Genomic DNA, 16,139 nt, shown 5'->3' on the forward strand with positions numbered 1-16,139 from the left:
ATCACTGTACTTTTTCTTTAGTGATTTCACATTATTGCTGAAATGCACATTTCTTGATTTTACTAGGTATACCTTAACAAGATATGCTTCATAGCTGTTATCAATTTTTTAATTAATGGAATTGGTATATAAATGGACTCATGAATACTTAGACCATTAATGAGAGGACATGGACACCTCTGTCTTAGAAGCTAAAGGGAAAGGACATTGAAATTGGAGCTGGTAGAAGAGAAGTCATGCTGATTGACTTCTCAATTACGCATTACAGAACCACTGACAGAGCAATAATCATTGAGTCCTTCTTATGTATCAAAGTAGAAGGGGAAAAAGAACTTAGGGAATTAAGATGAACGACATGACTGGACAGGTTTATTTGAGAGGGAGAGTGGGCAAGGAGTGTATTTGGCCATTTTTTATCCTTCTAGATTTTCCTTATCATCCTTGGGGACATCAGTCACTGCCCTGTCCTAGTCACATTCAGCAGTTAAATATCTAGAGACATCTATTCCTTCCCAGAACCTACGAGAGGTCAGAAAGAGAGTACAACCTTTCTCCTTGACCAAGCTGTGACCTGTCCCCAGAACCTCCACCACCATTTCTCATGGATTCCAAGGGTTTCTGCTCCAAGCACTCCAGACCTATACCACCTGCCCACCCATCTCATTCCTTTCAGCTCTATTTCCACGGGGGGAACCTGTCCCTTCTCATCCCCTTACCCTGGGACAGATTTTCTCAAATGACCTTGCTCGTGTTTGACATCTCTTCAGTCTCTTCCCCCACCCTACTCACTCAGCTTTCTTTGCTGTATGTAACACCTCGGCTGTTGGCCATAAATAACCTGGCCTGTCCACCTCCCGTGCTGTGTGGGCTGGTTTGATCATCGTCACCTCTCCGGCTCCTGTTTGCTTCCTCCCCTCCTCCCAGGGCCCAGTCAACAGCACATTCCAGCCCCACCAGGGGAGCACATACTGGCAGAAGAAGCAATTAACACTAATATTTCTGCAAGCTGGAAATTCTCATAATTAAAACTTCTTTTGCAAGATCCTAGGAGTCTTAATAATCTGAAGGGAAGAGGAGCACTAGCATCTTATCAGGAAATGTGATCAGTAGAAATAGATAAAACTCTGTAATACAGGCCTAAAATTTTACTCTAGGGCCCAATTATCAGATATAAATATTTCTGTGGATTAAAACAACATCATAAGCTTGCTATATTCATTAAGAGCTCTTAGCACATTCAGAAATTCTCTAAAAGCAGCAACAGTTACAATCAGCCATGTAATCAAAAGCAAGTTCTAACATAATCATTTTCCTGAGCTTAGCAAAGACAGATCTTAATACAGACAGTAGCCATCCACTGAAGGAGGAAGAAATGATTACTTTGATAATACAAAGCTCAACACAAGTGCAAAACACTAAATTAAAGGCAGCTGAAGAGCACTAACTGATGGACAGTAGTCACGATGGTGATATTTACTAATATGAAATTTAGTTTGCCATATAATTATCATATCAGCAAGTATAGAGATGACACCTTTCTAGACCTAGACAATGAGCCCATTGTTAAATCCAACACTATCCAGATCTCTGTCTGAAAAACCAAAAAGCGCTGACATTAGATAGCATTCAGACATCTGACCTAACAGTACGGTGAACTTGACTCACCCAGAAAAAGGACAAACATGGTTTATAAATGTGACAGATCTTATTCACCTGGATAAATGCAAGCTGACAAATTATCCATGAGAGAAAAGATATTAACGTTTTCCACAAAAGATGGCTCAAATATGTACCTTTTGGCAGTTTCTGATGGACCCATACCACCACGACAAAAGGTTTTTATTTTTTTTAAAAAGTGGGCTTTCTTCGAAATCAGAAAAGAGACAAGGGTCTAAATGTCAGTTACAATCAATACCAACAAACAACAACTCATGTATTTAGACAGAAAAATTATAGCTACTCCGCAGTTTTGCCTCCCTCTCTCTCAGAACACAGACACACAACACACAAACACACTTCACTGCCCTTAAGGGCACTAAAAACACATATGTCCTGACATTTAAGTCAGGAAGACATGAAGAGCTGCCCAATGACTTCTCAGAGGCAGTGAGCTTGTCCATCCTAAACGCATTCCCAGCAGTTTTTCTCCTTCCTGAGGCAAACTTCGTGCAATCTAACCCTTGCTGACCTTCTCCATTTTAAAATTTGCCGACAAGTCAGTCCCTTAACACAAGAGAGAGCCTCTATTGCCCAAGAGATGGGCCAGCTCGACAGACTGCTTCCAGGACCTTGTTGAGAAAATGCAAGCTCAGATGATTGTCCCTAAAAGAAAACGATCCTATAGAGTAAATGATCTCATTCCACATACTCGAGAACGTGTATACCTGTTATAAGGCTTGATTAGGGACATGCCCAAAATGTTCAGCTCAGGGGACCCACCCAGGCCTCTAATCAGAATCTCTCCTGTGGACAGTTCAGTGAAAACATCTGAGGGTCACTGAAGAACACGCTCTGTTGCAGTTCCAAAGTTGCCATAATAAACAGTGTACAGGGCATCACACATGGGGCTCAGACCCAAAAGACAGAAACAATCAAAAAGGGAGTGAAAAAAGGATGAGAACACTCAGTTAATGCAAAAATGAAATGTTTCAAAGGGAGAGTGATTTGATGGCGATTCAGACCACTCAGGCAACCGGTCAAATTGCTTCTGCAATTCTATGAATTTGGGAGAAAACAAGGTTCTTGACTTAGTGGTCAACATAGACCTCATTTCACCAGATAATTAGCATGACTCAGTGTTTCACTTTGCTTGTGGGAGCAGTTTACAGAGAGATGAGTGCACCGGGCTGATGTTTCCAGGCTGGGTCTACAGCCATGGAAATTAAAGGAAACAGGCTAAATCCCTGCCAAAAAAAAAAAAAAAAAGAACGTGGCTCATCGAGATCATTGTCCCCATTCACGATTATTTTATCTGCAGCAATCTGGCTTTGGATGCTTACTTGTGATTCCCACCTTAATATCAGAGGTGTTTCTAATGTAATAATGATGGTAGCTGCCACCAAGGGAATGCTTGCTATTTCCCAGGGAGCATGCTATGGTCTGTATTCATTCATTCATCCAACTAATATTTAAAGAACATCCACCATGTGACAGAACTGTTCTAGGTTTCAGGGTACGGTCTGAATAAAATGAAGTTCCTGCTGTCATAGAACTTTCCAGTAAGAGAAGAAAGAAAACAGAAGAATAAATATGGAATGTTATCAGGTGGTGATCTGGGCTATGAAGAAGAAAGTGGGATAAAGGTGTCAGAGGGTGACTGTGTGAAGTATGCTGTCCTAACAAAGACCACCAGGAACACGCTTGTAGTTCAGGAACACAATGAGTTTACTGACTCATTGCAACAAGGGAGAACGCACACCACTGGGTTCCAGGCACCTAAGTAAGAGGGTGTTCAGTGAACTTATTTTAAGATTTGGGCTGTGTTAGGCGATTTGGGGAAGGGTTCAGGAAAGCAGGAATTTGCTCCAAATTGGATACTGTCAGGAAGTGAGGTTAATTCTAGGATTGGGTATCTTAGTGATTCTTATCTAGAAGGTGGGAAGAATGAAGTGAGGCAGTCACTCATAGTAGCCAGAAGGGAGATATGTGGCCATCTTTGTGGTTTGGACAATCTTGGTTTTATCTGCATTTGGACATGATTATAAAGGGGTCTTGCTTTTGTCTTGATCCAACACAGTCACAGAGCGACCTTATCTGATGTTGGTGTTCTGAGAGATTATATTCAACAGGAGACCACAGCTGAGCCGTGAGTGCCAGGCCAGCTCCCTGCAATCAGCAGCTGCTCTTCTCTTTCCTGTGCTCAATCCTCACTCAAGCTTCCGACATAAGTAATATTACTATTTGTCTTTTATAAATGAGGAAACTAAGACCCAGAGAGGTGAAGGACTTACCATAGAGCAAGCAACTAAGAGTGCATGGATTCAAACTCAGGTTATCTGACTCCAGAGCCAGCCTCTTATCCACTCCACACACGGGCCCCTGCAGTGCTGAGCCTTTTGAATTCCCTTGACAAGATGTTATCTTCAAAAGGGCCAGGGGAGTTTCAGTGACAGCGTGGACACAAAGCCTGCAGGGGAAGCTGCTACCAGTAGACACCCCTGGTACCTAGTCCAGAGGATGTGCAAATGTCCATGAAGTAAGTCCACCTGGTCACTGTCAAGGCAAAAGTATTTTTCTCCAAGGGATGAGGAAACATTTTCCATTTTATTTAAATTGGAAGGTTTCTTTTTCAATAATTTAATAAAAACAAATTTATCTCAGCCACTTATGAACTAAGTTCTAAATACTGGAACAAGTATATTAAAATACCATAAAGGTAATGGTCTAGCACGTAAGGGTGACAGAGTCTGAGGCAATTAATATTTCCTGTATCCCCTATTTTATAAACACCCTCTCTCACGGCAGCAAAATCAGGGCTTACCAATAGGTTTTCTGGCTTGAGATCCCGGTGGACGATGCTCTTGTCGTGCATGTGGACGAGTGCCTTACACAAGTCCATGAGCATGAGGGCAGCGTCCCGCTCTGGGAACTTCACACTTTCTATGATGGCGTCAAAAAGGTCCCCTCCCCGCACATACTCCATGATCAGGTAGATTTCCGTTTCTGTCTCGTACACTTCATGCAATTTCACTATGTTGGGATGAGAGAGGCTCTGGATAATTAAGATCTCACTGTCAACCATGTCCTCCTTACCCTTGAGTTTGGACTTGTCGATGATCTTCATGGCATAGGCCTGCCTGGTTTCGCGGTGCCTACACTCCTTCACCATGGCGAAGTTTCCGTCCCCAATGACCCGGCCCATCTCGTAATGCTTCTCCACATTGGCTGAGATGATGCCCGGGGGCCTCCGCTTCCGGCCACTGAGCCGCTCTGGCTTCTTTTCCTCTGGCCTCGTCTTGGGCTCCTTCTCTACCCTTGCGGGTTGGTCCTCTCTGGGAACCATCTTTCTCCCTCCTGACACACATGGCTTTTTCTCCTTCTCTGCCTCCTGCTCCTCCCCTCGGGTCCTGGGGAGCTTCTCGGAGTCGGCCTGGCGCTCCCGCAGGAGCCAGCCACCGTGCTTGGTCCTGCAAACGTTCCTAGTGTCCTTCTTCACGTCCCTCAGCCCCTCCTCTCTGACGGGCTGAACTTCCAAGGGATCCTTCTTAGCCTTGGCTGCTGCTTGAGGATGACCTTCCTGACCTTCAGGGTCTCTGTCCTCCTTCTTGTCTGTGATTTTGCTGGGTCTCCTCAGCTCCTGAGTGGGGTTCCTGGGACTGCTCCTGTGGCTGTCACCCTTCCTCCCTTCCTCCCCACCTGGAGGGTTTGCCTCGGGGGACCTCCTGCAGCTTCTCGTCCTCACCAGCTTCTCCACGTCATACCTTTGGCACTTCCCCATGTCCAGCTGGCTGGTCCCCAGGGAGAGCCTCTCCCTCTGCAGGCTCTGCTGGAGCTCTCTCTCTCTCTTGCACTTCTCACATCTGATAATTTCACCCGAGGTCTTTTCGATCTCCACCCCCAGGTGCTTCTCTCCGCTCGCATGCCTCTCCAGAGTGGCTTCCCTGGGTGGCTTGCTACCGGGTTCAGGCTCCCATTTCCCCCTCACCCACTTCTTCTGGGCCCTTGCCCTGTCCTCCTTTGCCAGCTCCACGGGGGTCTTCCCTTGGTGTCTGATGGCTGCCTTGGACCCAGCAGCCTCGCTGCAGGTCTTGGCGGTCTCTGTCTCCCCACAGTGGAGACCCTCTTTCAGAGCCTTGCTATAAAGCCTGCTTTTCAGCCTTGGAGAAGGGACCCGGCTGTGTTGGGTCAATGTCAAGGCCCGGGCTTTATTGGGGTACAGTTCCTCTAGAGCCACCTGAATGTTCTTCAGTGTCAACGGTTCTTTGCCCATAGCTATGAAAGCATCCCCTTCCCTGAAGAAATCAGAGACACTCTTGATTTCCCTGCCCTTGAGGTTAAACAGTTTCCTCACACGATCACTCTTCCATCTTGGAAAGCCCAGGGCCTCTGAGACGTCCGCTAAGAGCTGCTCGAAGGTCTGCACCGACCGTCTGTTGAGAAGCAGGGTGATCTTCCGGAGGGGGTGCCCACCCAGCTTCACCACGGTCACGACCCTGGGCTTCAGCGGGCTGTTCTCAGCATGGACGGAGTGAAGGCCATTCTGAGGGCTGAATACAGGCACGACAGAGCCACGAGGTCCCAGGAATGGTTTCTCCAGATTCCCTCGGCCAGTGGGCAGCCATGTGCCCTGCAGCTTCCGCTCCGTGATTCTTGAGCTTAAATATTTTAGAGAATGGTCACATAGGCCTCGATGTCCTGCAAGAGGAAAATGACAACACAGTATTAGACAAGATGGGTTCAAAGAACCCTTCGGCCTTCACCAAAACTTTACTGAAGATTACTGATTCTATCACAGTTTGTAAGTGTGATCTTTGAGGATCTGCTTGAAACGATGGAGCCTTTACACTTTAGAGCTAATCTCCAGTCTCCTCTATGAGAGACAAGGAGTGCAGAACAGAGTTAGCATTGGTCCCGAGGTGGCTCCTCTAGGCCTCCCAGAAACCCCCAGGATGGGCTACGCCTTGGGAGCCCTCTCTAGGGGAGGCCTGACCCTGAGAACACAACTCCAGCTATCCTAAAGTGAGCTGACCTTCAAGAATCTACAACTGAGATCAAAGGTCCAGGGGTCGCTGCCCAGGAAATACCAACAAGAAGTCAGAACATTCTAGAACTTTAAAGAACCCAACTCTTTGCCAAGAACAGTTTTCTAAGCTTGACTTTCAACCCACTCAAGGTGAGGCAAAACATGAAGAGGTCATGATCACAGAGTCTGAGTCAGATCTGGATTTAAATCCTGGCATGGCCACTGACTATTTGTCTGAACCTGGGCAAATTACTCAAGTTTCATTTTTCTCATCTACGAAGTAGGAATGATAACAGCTTCCTGCCAGGGTTTTTGTGAAGAGTAAATAAGAAAATGATTACAATTCACTTAAAGGAGTCCTTGACACACAGTGAGGGCATAGTAATTGCCAGTTATTAATACTGTCCTTATGATCTTAATATCTCTTTTGTATTAGAATTTAATTTGATAGTAATGTAATCTCCTGATAAAGTAGAATCTTGTGCACAGCTTCACCTCGCTTCACAAGAACTCATGGACCAACATGCCATGGTGGATATTTCTTAAAGCTCTGAGATTCTCTTGCACTGGAGGTTGTAAAAAAAAAAAAAAAGGAAAGTTAAAGGAGATTTCAGTCTAGGTATAGAAACTTTCTTCTCCAAATGGTTTTTCCTCTTGCTATTAAAAGAAAGGAAAGAAAGAAACCAAGGTCATATTAATGTTCAGAGCTTTCACAATGAGAATGTGCTCATTCTCATTATATTTCCTAATAAACTGAATAAATGAATAAAACAAGACTGTATTTCCTAATCAGCTGTACCCAACCAGAACAAAGTAGTTGAGACAAAAGTGGTTCGATTATGATATCTGTCCAGGTCAGGAAAGGAAACAGGAAAATGACAGAATATGTAACTCAGTTAAACCATGAGCGTGGGCTGCAAATTATTAAATTTACCCCACAAGATCCATATGTCATATCTGACATGTAGGAATCTGCCATTTATGCTTCTTTTAAAAAAAATAATTATTTTTAACTGCATTTGAATTATAGCAGAAACTCCAGGATGGGCAATTTGGCCCAGCAGATTTACACAGAATGTTTTTTGTTTTTTAATTATAGCATACAATCTGTTCTGAGATGATTTCCATCTAGACACAGGTGTCAGATTAGATGACAAGTAGTGGCTTGATCTTCCCACATGCCATAAATGTATGAGCTTAACAATCACATTTACAGTTAAACTGTTTATTTACGGACATCTGTTATTCCCTTTCTTCTCATAATCTTTCTAATCTGCCTCCATTTTTGTCTGAGAGAGTTGATGCTAAGGGAGAGAAAGAGAGATCTGCAGCAGTAATACTAGATTGTTTCCTTACTGGAAAAATTGAGGAAGGGTGCAAGGAAGGTAACCTTCAAATGCGTGTGCCCAAAGGGACTAGTGTTCTCATTGGTTTTCTTTATGGTGCTTCTCACAGAGTAGGACCCTCGATACATATGTGTCAGGCTAAGTCAATGGAAAAGAATTTTATTCCAGGGAAGGGAGAGGAGAGGGATTTTCAGGGGAAAACCAGGAGGATAAGGGAGCATTTGGTAAATACATTAGGGATGCGGGAGAGTTTAGCATGGAAGGGGGTTCAGGAGGGTCCCAGAGAAAGATCCAGTATGGGATGTCAGGGAGGCATACAGCAGTACTCATGGAACAGGACAGACACTGGTGGGGCTGACATGTTGAGGGTTGACGTAGGATGACAGAGAGGCAAGTCATGATGGGACAAGTAGCGTCAAGGTCCCCAACAGTGAAATTGTGGAGCTTGGTGTGGTGGCGGATGACTTGCCCTGTGGTACCCAGAGTCAGGGCGAGGGAAGGGGTGTGCTCTCTGGGATGGCTGTGCCCAGCCAGTTTCAACAGACCCTACCTCAGAACCTGTCCTGAATCCTGGTGGTTGTCCTCCTGTCCTCCCGGTAGGAGCAATCTGGGAGCACTCCATCCCTGAACCCAGGAGAGGCTCCACAAGAGTGGTCCCCATGCCAGGCATGGACACAAAGGGTGTGAAGACAGAGTAGCTCGGCCCCTGCTGCACCACCACCAGGCTTGCTTAGTCCACTGCCCAGGCATTCTCAAACTCATTTAAAACCTCTGCAGGCTGGGGCAAGAGTGAGAACTCAGTCCCCCTCCTGCCCAACAAAACCGGGAGCTACAGAAATGGTACTTCTCATTCTGTCTGCCTCAAGCTACTGGGGAGCACCAGGAAAACACAACTTCCAGATGCAAATATTTTTATCTTCTCTTCCACAAGCCCACCATCCTCCTTTAAAATTCTTAGTCCAGAGCAAAGTTTTCTTCTTTAAAGGTAAGAGAAAAAAATCAGGAGACTCTGAATGCCTGGTCCATAGGCAGGGAGAAGAAACAGCAGGGAGAATAGAGCACATCCCTTGGGCCCCGGGCCCTGTCTCCAGGAACAGTCTCATCTCCTGAGGACAACAGCACAACGAGTACTTTCAGGTTAACTGTAGGGAGCATCATCGCAGTACTTACCCCAGTCACCCTGACCAGAAAGCCAAAGTCCAGCCCATGTCCACTTGTCTCCAACAACAACTTACAAAATTGATTTTATGGAACCATATGAAATTTCCAGTAGTTCTACCAATTACCAAAAAATGGAAATTTCATATGCCTCAAGCTAATATGATCTAGAATAATAACCCCTATTCTGGCCCTACATCAGCAGTAAATACTTATGAAAGTAGAGACAGTAAAGATGAAACATCCTAATTCCCAGTCCTCAGCCACCAAGCCAGCAGCTTCCCAGGAAGTGACACAGGGAAAAGATGCTCTTATAGCACCCTGTTTTTTGTTAACTTCCTGCAGCAACATAAATTAGCCTCACCTTGACAATACTGCTGCTTTTGCCTCATACACCCCAAATACAAATGTTTATGGGGTTTCTCCCCAGCACCAATCTAACCCAACACATACAGCAAAACAAGCAATGCTTTCTCTGAGCCACTCCTCTGCTCAAGAACCTTCAGTGGCTCCTTACTATCATCCTGCAGGGCAAACCCAAACTCCTCAGCTTGATATGTAAGGCCCTCCATAGTCCAGTGGCCCCCATCCATCCCAACCCAACTCCACCCTCACTCCTCCCACCCATCCGAGCCTCACCATCTTGTAAGATCTAAGACCCACATCCACCGCCAAACCTTCCCTGACCTCACAAGTTCACAGTCAGAGCTCCCTCCTCTGAAGCTCGTTCATTCATTAAACCAACATTTGGTCTGAATGCTTGAGACCCAATACCAGCACTTGGCTGCAGAACACCTGGTCTTCCCTTCTGCACACCTCAGCTGATTGTTACTTCATCTTCATAGGGGTAGATATTCTCCCTCTCAACTAAACTTAGGCTCTCCAAAGGCAGAGACCATGGATTATGCAAATTCTCCTTCCTGGCCCTATTACACACAGTTGGCACTCAAGATTTGGGAAACCAGTTCCCAATCCTAACATCGATCAGTGTATCCGGTCTCGGTCTTCCAGCTCACCTTGTAAATAACTGAGTGTAACTACTTTCAGCTCTGGTACATGTCACACAAAAGACCTCCTGAACAGATTAAATAAACGAAGTGAAAGAAAACATGATCACAGGCATCCGTCTACCGCAAGGAGATTTGCCAAAGCAGCATTTATAAAGAGCGACTAATACAGGTAGTGGGGAGCAGTACATTTCTTCAGAGTTTGTGAAAGCTTCATTTTAGAGCTGTGCAAAGAACACTGCACATGGGGTCAGAATCCTGGTTCTACCAGGCTCTTATTAGCTGTGTGACCTTGGGAAAGTAACATAATCTCTCTGAGTCTCAGTTTCTACATCTGCCAAAAGTGATAGCTCACTCAGCCTGAGGGTGCCCAGCACATTGCTTAGCACAGAGGAGGCACTCAAACTGGGCTTGTTTTCTTCCCTCTCCAAAAGAAAAGAGGCTTGTAGCTTTGGATTTCCCCCAAATCCATGTACATCTCAAGGGCAAAGAGAATACGATGCTAAATGTGACTCAGCGGGGTGACTTTGTCATTTATGTAGCAATTGAAATAGAAAACCAATAAGGACAGGGAAATAAGAGAAACGCTCCAGCAAATCTAAGCCTACAGCTCTTCCAGGGAGAGAAACAAGCTCCCTGCTCACTGATCCTAGGACTCTCTGGCTGGTGTGAGCCAATAAACTCAGGAACTCCACAAGCCTTTTACTGTCATCGCCTCTAATGGATTTGGCTCCCGGCAATCGTGTCTCACGTCTGCTGCCACAATTCAGAGGAACTAATATAACTTGATTCCACGAGGGTCAGCTCCACAACTTATTACACCGAAAAGGCTACCAAAATGACTGGAAGTCACATTAACCCAGTTTTCTTTCTCATCATTTATTATTACTTCGTTTTACGCTGCTAATCAGCGAGTTTAGGATCAAGGGGAAAAAAAATATACTGCTAAAATTAATCTTTTACTTGTCGTTTTTAATCAGAACAAAGAGAGTGCACCTTTTCCTAATCATTTTTTAATCATAGCCCATATGTCTAATTAAAACACAAAGAAAAACTATGTCTGAGGTCAGCACGAACTTTGGAATTCTCGCCTTGGCTCCTAGAAAGCTGTAATAACACTCTAGAAAAACAAATGGGAGAATCACATCCAAATGCTACAGGATGTAAGTAATACATCATCACTCTTGAAGCATTTACAAATTATGAGTACTAAAGGAAATGGAAATTGGTATTTTAAAACATATGGTAATATGCAATACAACAATAACAAAAAATGACTGGAAAATAAAAGTCAATGCAGCTAATGGCACGTAAGCCCCCTTCCTAGCAGGGAAGCTCCCCTTAAAATACTTTCCCTTTTATCAACCGCACATTTCTGGGTGACTTCCCAGATTGATCACTTATGGCATCAGCAGGCATTCACTTCTATTCTTTTGTGGAAGATAGAGAAGGACTGGCTGGAATCATTTTCCTTTCCACTGAGTAATCATTTGTCCTGGGCGTTTTCCAGGAGCTGTTTGGGAACGAATTCAATTTGTTCACGTGCAGATATGAGGCAGGAGAAACATTTGCGAACTTACATTTGATTATGCAAACATCCCAAGGAGGGTTTTCTAAACTAATAAAAACTTGGAATGCAGCCTTTCGCTGAGCTTCAGAAATGCTATCGTTTCATAATAACTCAGAAGGCTGACCAACGTCTGTATTGATCAAAGCTGGAGAAATTAATAAAGGTAAGGCAATAAAATGAAACTGCCGTACTATTTATTGGCTGTCATTGCTGCTGACACTCCTATCTCTAATTAATGTCATCACTACCTAATCTTCTTTATTACCAACAGGACACCAACCAAGACCTCAGAAACGGAGGAATGAAAAAGACTTCTTCCTGCTCTCACCTCAGAAGGGGCCCTGTTCTGGGTAGTCTTTTATCTGCTGACCAGTCATGCCAATTTCCCTAAGTGCCTCCCAGCATATTGGCACAAGCACCCTCTGTGATCTCTGAGTGAGGGATATTCCCCAGTCCTTGTTATAGCCCACCTAACAGATGCTGATACTCTTTTTCTAAGCTACTCACTGATTTAAAGAAGAAGTTTACTGTCCCAGCTACTCTGGAGTTACAATGAGTTTGATGGACTGCTGGTTATTTACAAGAGTATTTTCAAGTGACCAAGCTTACAAGTCTTTCCTCGCTTTTAAAGCTCATCCCTGACCCCCTCAGTCATTCCCATCCTCCCTCCCTTGATTTTCCCACTCCTCGCTGATCTGGTCCTGCCTACGCTACCTATCTCACCATCACATCACATTCCCACTTCCTCCTCTGCTAGTTGCATTTTGTCTGAAGAACGCTCACGCTCCATGCAAGCCAGAAAGCATTTTCCTCTCTCCGCAGATGTCCCAGGATACCCCACGACAGAAAGGGCCCACGACCAAGGGATGAACTTTTCCCCACTGTCACTGACGTGCCTCCTTTGGACGTCCTGCTCAAGTGGCTAAACCAGTGGCTCCCATTTCCTATGTACTGTGTTCTCTAGAGCAGGGCTTCTCAAATGTTACTGTGCACACACACCACCCAGGGACCGTGTTCAAGTGCAGGGCCTAATTCAGTCAATCTAGCTCTGGGTTGGGGCCTGCGATTCTGCATCTCTAACAAGGGGCCAGGTGATGCTAATGCTGCTGGCCCAGGGACCACACTTTGAGAAGCAAAGATACAGAGAGAAGTTCCAGAGTATCCTTCTGGGAGCGATGGTCTACCACAACCAATTTCAAAGTGCCCATAAACCGATTCCTTATAGTAGTGTTATAACAAACAGTATCTTTATTTTTCACAATCTGAATAAGTAATGTATGATATGTAATCAAAACATGACATCATCAGTGCAGTGAAGCAAAAAGTCTAGTCCTGATTTCCTCGTCAAAGGGTTTTCTTTAAGTACAGCAGACAGCAGAATTTCACTTCCCAAAGTGGACCAGCAGCATCAGTTATCACCTGGGAGCTTATTAGAAAAGCAGAATTTCAGGCCCCACCCTGGACCTACAGAATCATATTCTGCATGTTAACGTGCTCCCCAGGTGGTGTGATGCACATGAAAGTCTGTGAAGCACTGCTATAGAATATCTCTTGCTTCACTCAAGTGGTTAGTGAACCAAAATATACAGACCACAACAGGAGAGATCATCAAGTCCTTGGACATATCCATTGGGTTAACCATGAAAGTGTGCCAGCGTGACTCAACCTAATCCAAACTGAGATCCAGGGTCGGCTTTGGCCCAGTAGTGGGTTTATGTCTCTGGGATCTGTTTGTACCAGTTGTCAAATGGGCAGGAAGGGCTGGGTGCGGTGGGAAGAAGAAGGTGTTTTGTGCACAGGCACTGGTGGACACCTGGGAGGAGATAAGCACAGGAGGCAATGACAAAAGAGGGGATGGATGGCATCTGCACCCAGGTCTCCTGGTCCTTGGAGCACAGGGTTGAGGATGGACCTTGAAGAAGCTGTGTTTTAAAAGCCTGTGTGAGGCGCTGGGACCTAGGTGACAAGGTACAACAGAGTAAGCAGAGGACCAGCCACACTGCCTTCTCCAGCACAGGCCCCAGGGCCCCAGGTAGGCCCAGCAGAGGAGGGCAATGTGGGGCGGTGGGGACACACTGACAGCCAAGGGACAGCAGGGGGGAGGGAGTGACATAATGACTGGAGGAAGAAAAGGAGCCACAGTGTACCTGAGCACAGGTGACATTCTGCTGGGGACTCCAAGCACACTGGCTGAGGTCCTGTGTGAGCAGGTGGGGCCGCTGGGACTCCAAGCTGGACACTGATATTAACACGGCCTCATTTGCTCCCAGGGCTGGTGAGGTCTTGGACATTTCAGTGAGCACAATAATCGTTTCTCTCCGATCGCTCTTCCTCCAGATGAACCCTCCTCCTACTGTCCGATTATTTCATCATTCGAAGCCTTTATGCTCCTCTTTTCACCTACAGCTCTATGTGCCACTGTTCAAGGAGCCTCTCCAGATGCTGCCCTGTCCCTCACCTTGTCCTCCTTTGCGACATCTGATGCTGGTTTGCTTTGAGGGAAGCTTCCCCTGGGGACAGCTTATCTTTCGGTCTCCCTCCTGGGTGTAACGTTTCCTCCCAACACTCCCCAGCTCACCTCGATCTCATCCCTGGGGTGTCACTGCGCACTCGGTAAAATTGCAAGAGGGCATGGCTCCCAGGTGGAGTGTTGTTTCCTACGACCTGGAATTCAATCCCAATTGTTGGTTGCAGCTAGGAGATCACAACCACCTGGACTTGGGCTGAGTTTTGCTTTTCCGGGTGCTGTTTAGGGAGGCTCTGTGGGGGTGTTCATTTGGAAGGAAAGCACTCAAGTATACCTCACCCCCCCGCCCCCCGTGGACCAGTGTGCAGCTGCTTTGATGCCTGCAAGGCTTCACACATGCCTCTTTCTGTCTGGTTATCCCACCCCAAGGCCTTCACCGGCCCCCCAGTCTCCATCAGCCTGCGTCATCACAACATTTAAACACTGGGCTGGATGGAGCTTCTCCACCTTCCATCCCTATAGGTGAGGCTGCACAAATCATTCTAAAAGCAAACTCCTCCATCTTTTGTTTTCTAGAGAGACTGAACACATCTATTCCATTTCTACATCTTCATGCTTTGGTTTGGACGGATCTTAGATGGATGTAAAGACACTCGGAATATTTGAACCATCTGTCAGTGCCTGGCCCTGAAGACTCTCATCCTCATTTATCAGATGCTTATCTGAGGGGCAGGCGGAAACCTCCACCATCCATTATTGTACAGGACAGAGGAGGCAGAGAGCCTGTGGATTATTTGGAAAGCGGTTTTCAAACAATTTTGACTTCTTGATAAGACAACCTCCATGTACAACATATAATTAAATAGCAAGCAAGTAAAACAATTTAAGAGGAAATGTTTCCAAAAAATATACAGCTTTCATTCATATTCAGGAGAGACAACACATTTGAAAAACACTGGGGCTGTTTATGTACAATAATAATATGGGAATATTATGAATAATTTTATGCCAATAAATAAGACAACTTACATGAAATGGATGGATTTATGAAAGATACATATTACTAAAGTTCACTTAAGAAGAAATAAATAACCTAAATAGCTCCACTGTGTTATTTATCTGAGGTTTAGTACAACAAACTGAGAAAGAACTTTCCATAAATATTCAAGACATGGTCATTTACATGATTGATTGGATTTACTGGTAAAAATTCTCACAAATTGCTTATGCTGAAATATGCATCTTTTGTAAACAAGAGGAATGCCATGGATCCAATCTAAGAAGGATGAAAAAGAAGGATTCTAAGGAGGATTCGTGTGTTGGATGCAAAAGCTGTATGGGTGAAAATCTTTGCATATTAGAACTGAAAGGGCCAGTAGCCCAGCACCCTCAATTTTTAGATACAGCTGTAGACCAGAGAGGGTAAGCAATTAGCCCAAGGCCACACAGCTAGTTAGTAAGAACTGAAACAACCCTTGCACAGATCCTGAATCTTTCTGAACAATGGCTCAGACAGGTTTAGGGGTGTCACTTGTAACCATGGAATAAAGCAAAGCTCACAGGATCATCCACAGGAAACGGAGCAGGGCTCAGGCTCATCAACGGGCATCGATATCTAAGCAAAGCAGCCTCAGTTTAGCTCTGCCCTAATTGTTAAGCCAGCCAGCATTCCAACTGGGCAAAATAAAGTCAAGCAGTGTTCCTGTAGCTGGCAATAAACAAGTGAGCTTTTCCCTGACATCCCCGTAGACAGGATGATCTGAAAAGCAATTCCCCGAAGTGTATTAAGATTCCAAACAAAGAAGAGTGATATTAGGGTAAAGCAGCTTAAGGTGCAAACTTTTCTTCCTTCAGGGAATTCAAACTGGCTTTGGTTTTCCTCTAATTTAAAAGCAGAGAAGTCATGGTG

At 45.2% G+C, this 16,139-nt stretch overlaps 1 protein-coding gene across 1 annotated transcript in view; it reads right to left on the bottom strand.

The window, feature by feature from the left end:
* Window positions 1–16,139, bottom strand: part of DCLK3 (doublecortin like kinase 3) — a 47,548-nt gene that overhangs the window by 19,873 nt on the left and 11,536 nt on the right. Inside the window, exon 2 of the mRNA XM_058554816.1 lies at window positions 4,481–6,354. Within this exon, the coding sequence (XP_058410799.1) occupies window positions 4,481–6,354 (1,874 nt within the window). The remainder of the gene's footprint in view (window positions 1–4,480; window positions 6,355–16,139) is intronic.

Source organism: Diceros bicornis, chromosome 2 (genome assembly GCF_020826845.1).
Source record: "Diceros bicornis minor isolate mBicDic1 chromosome 2, mDicBic1.mat.cur, whole genome shotgun sequence".
NCBI classification, from domain to species: Eukaryota; Metazoa; Chordata; class Mammalia; order Perissodactyla; family Rhinocerotidae; genus Diceros; species Diceros bicornis.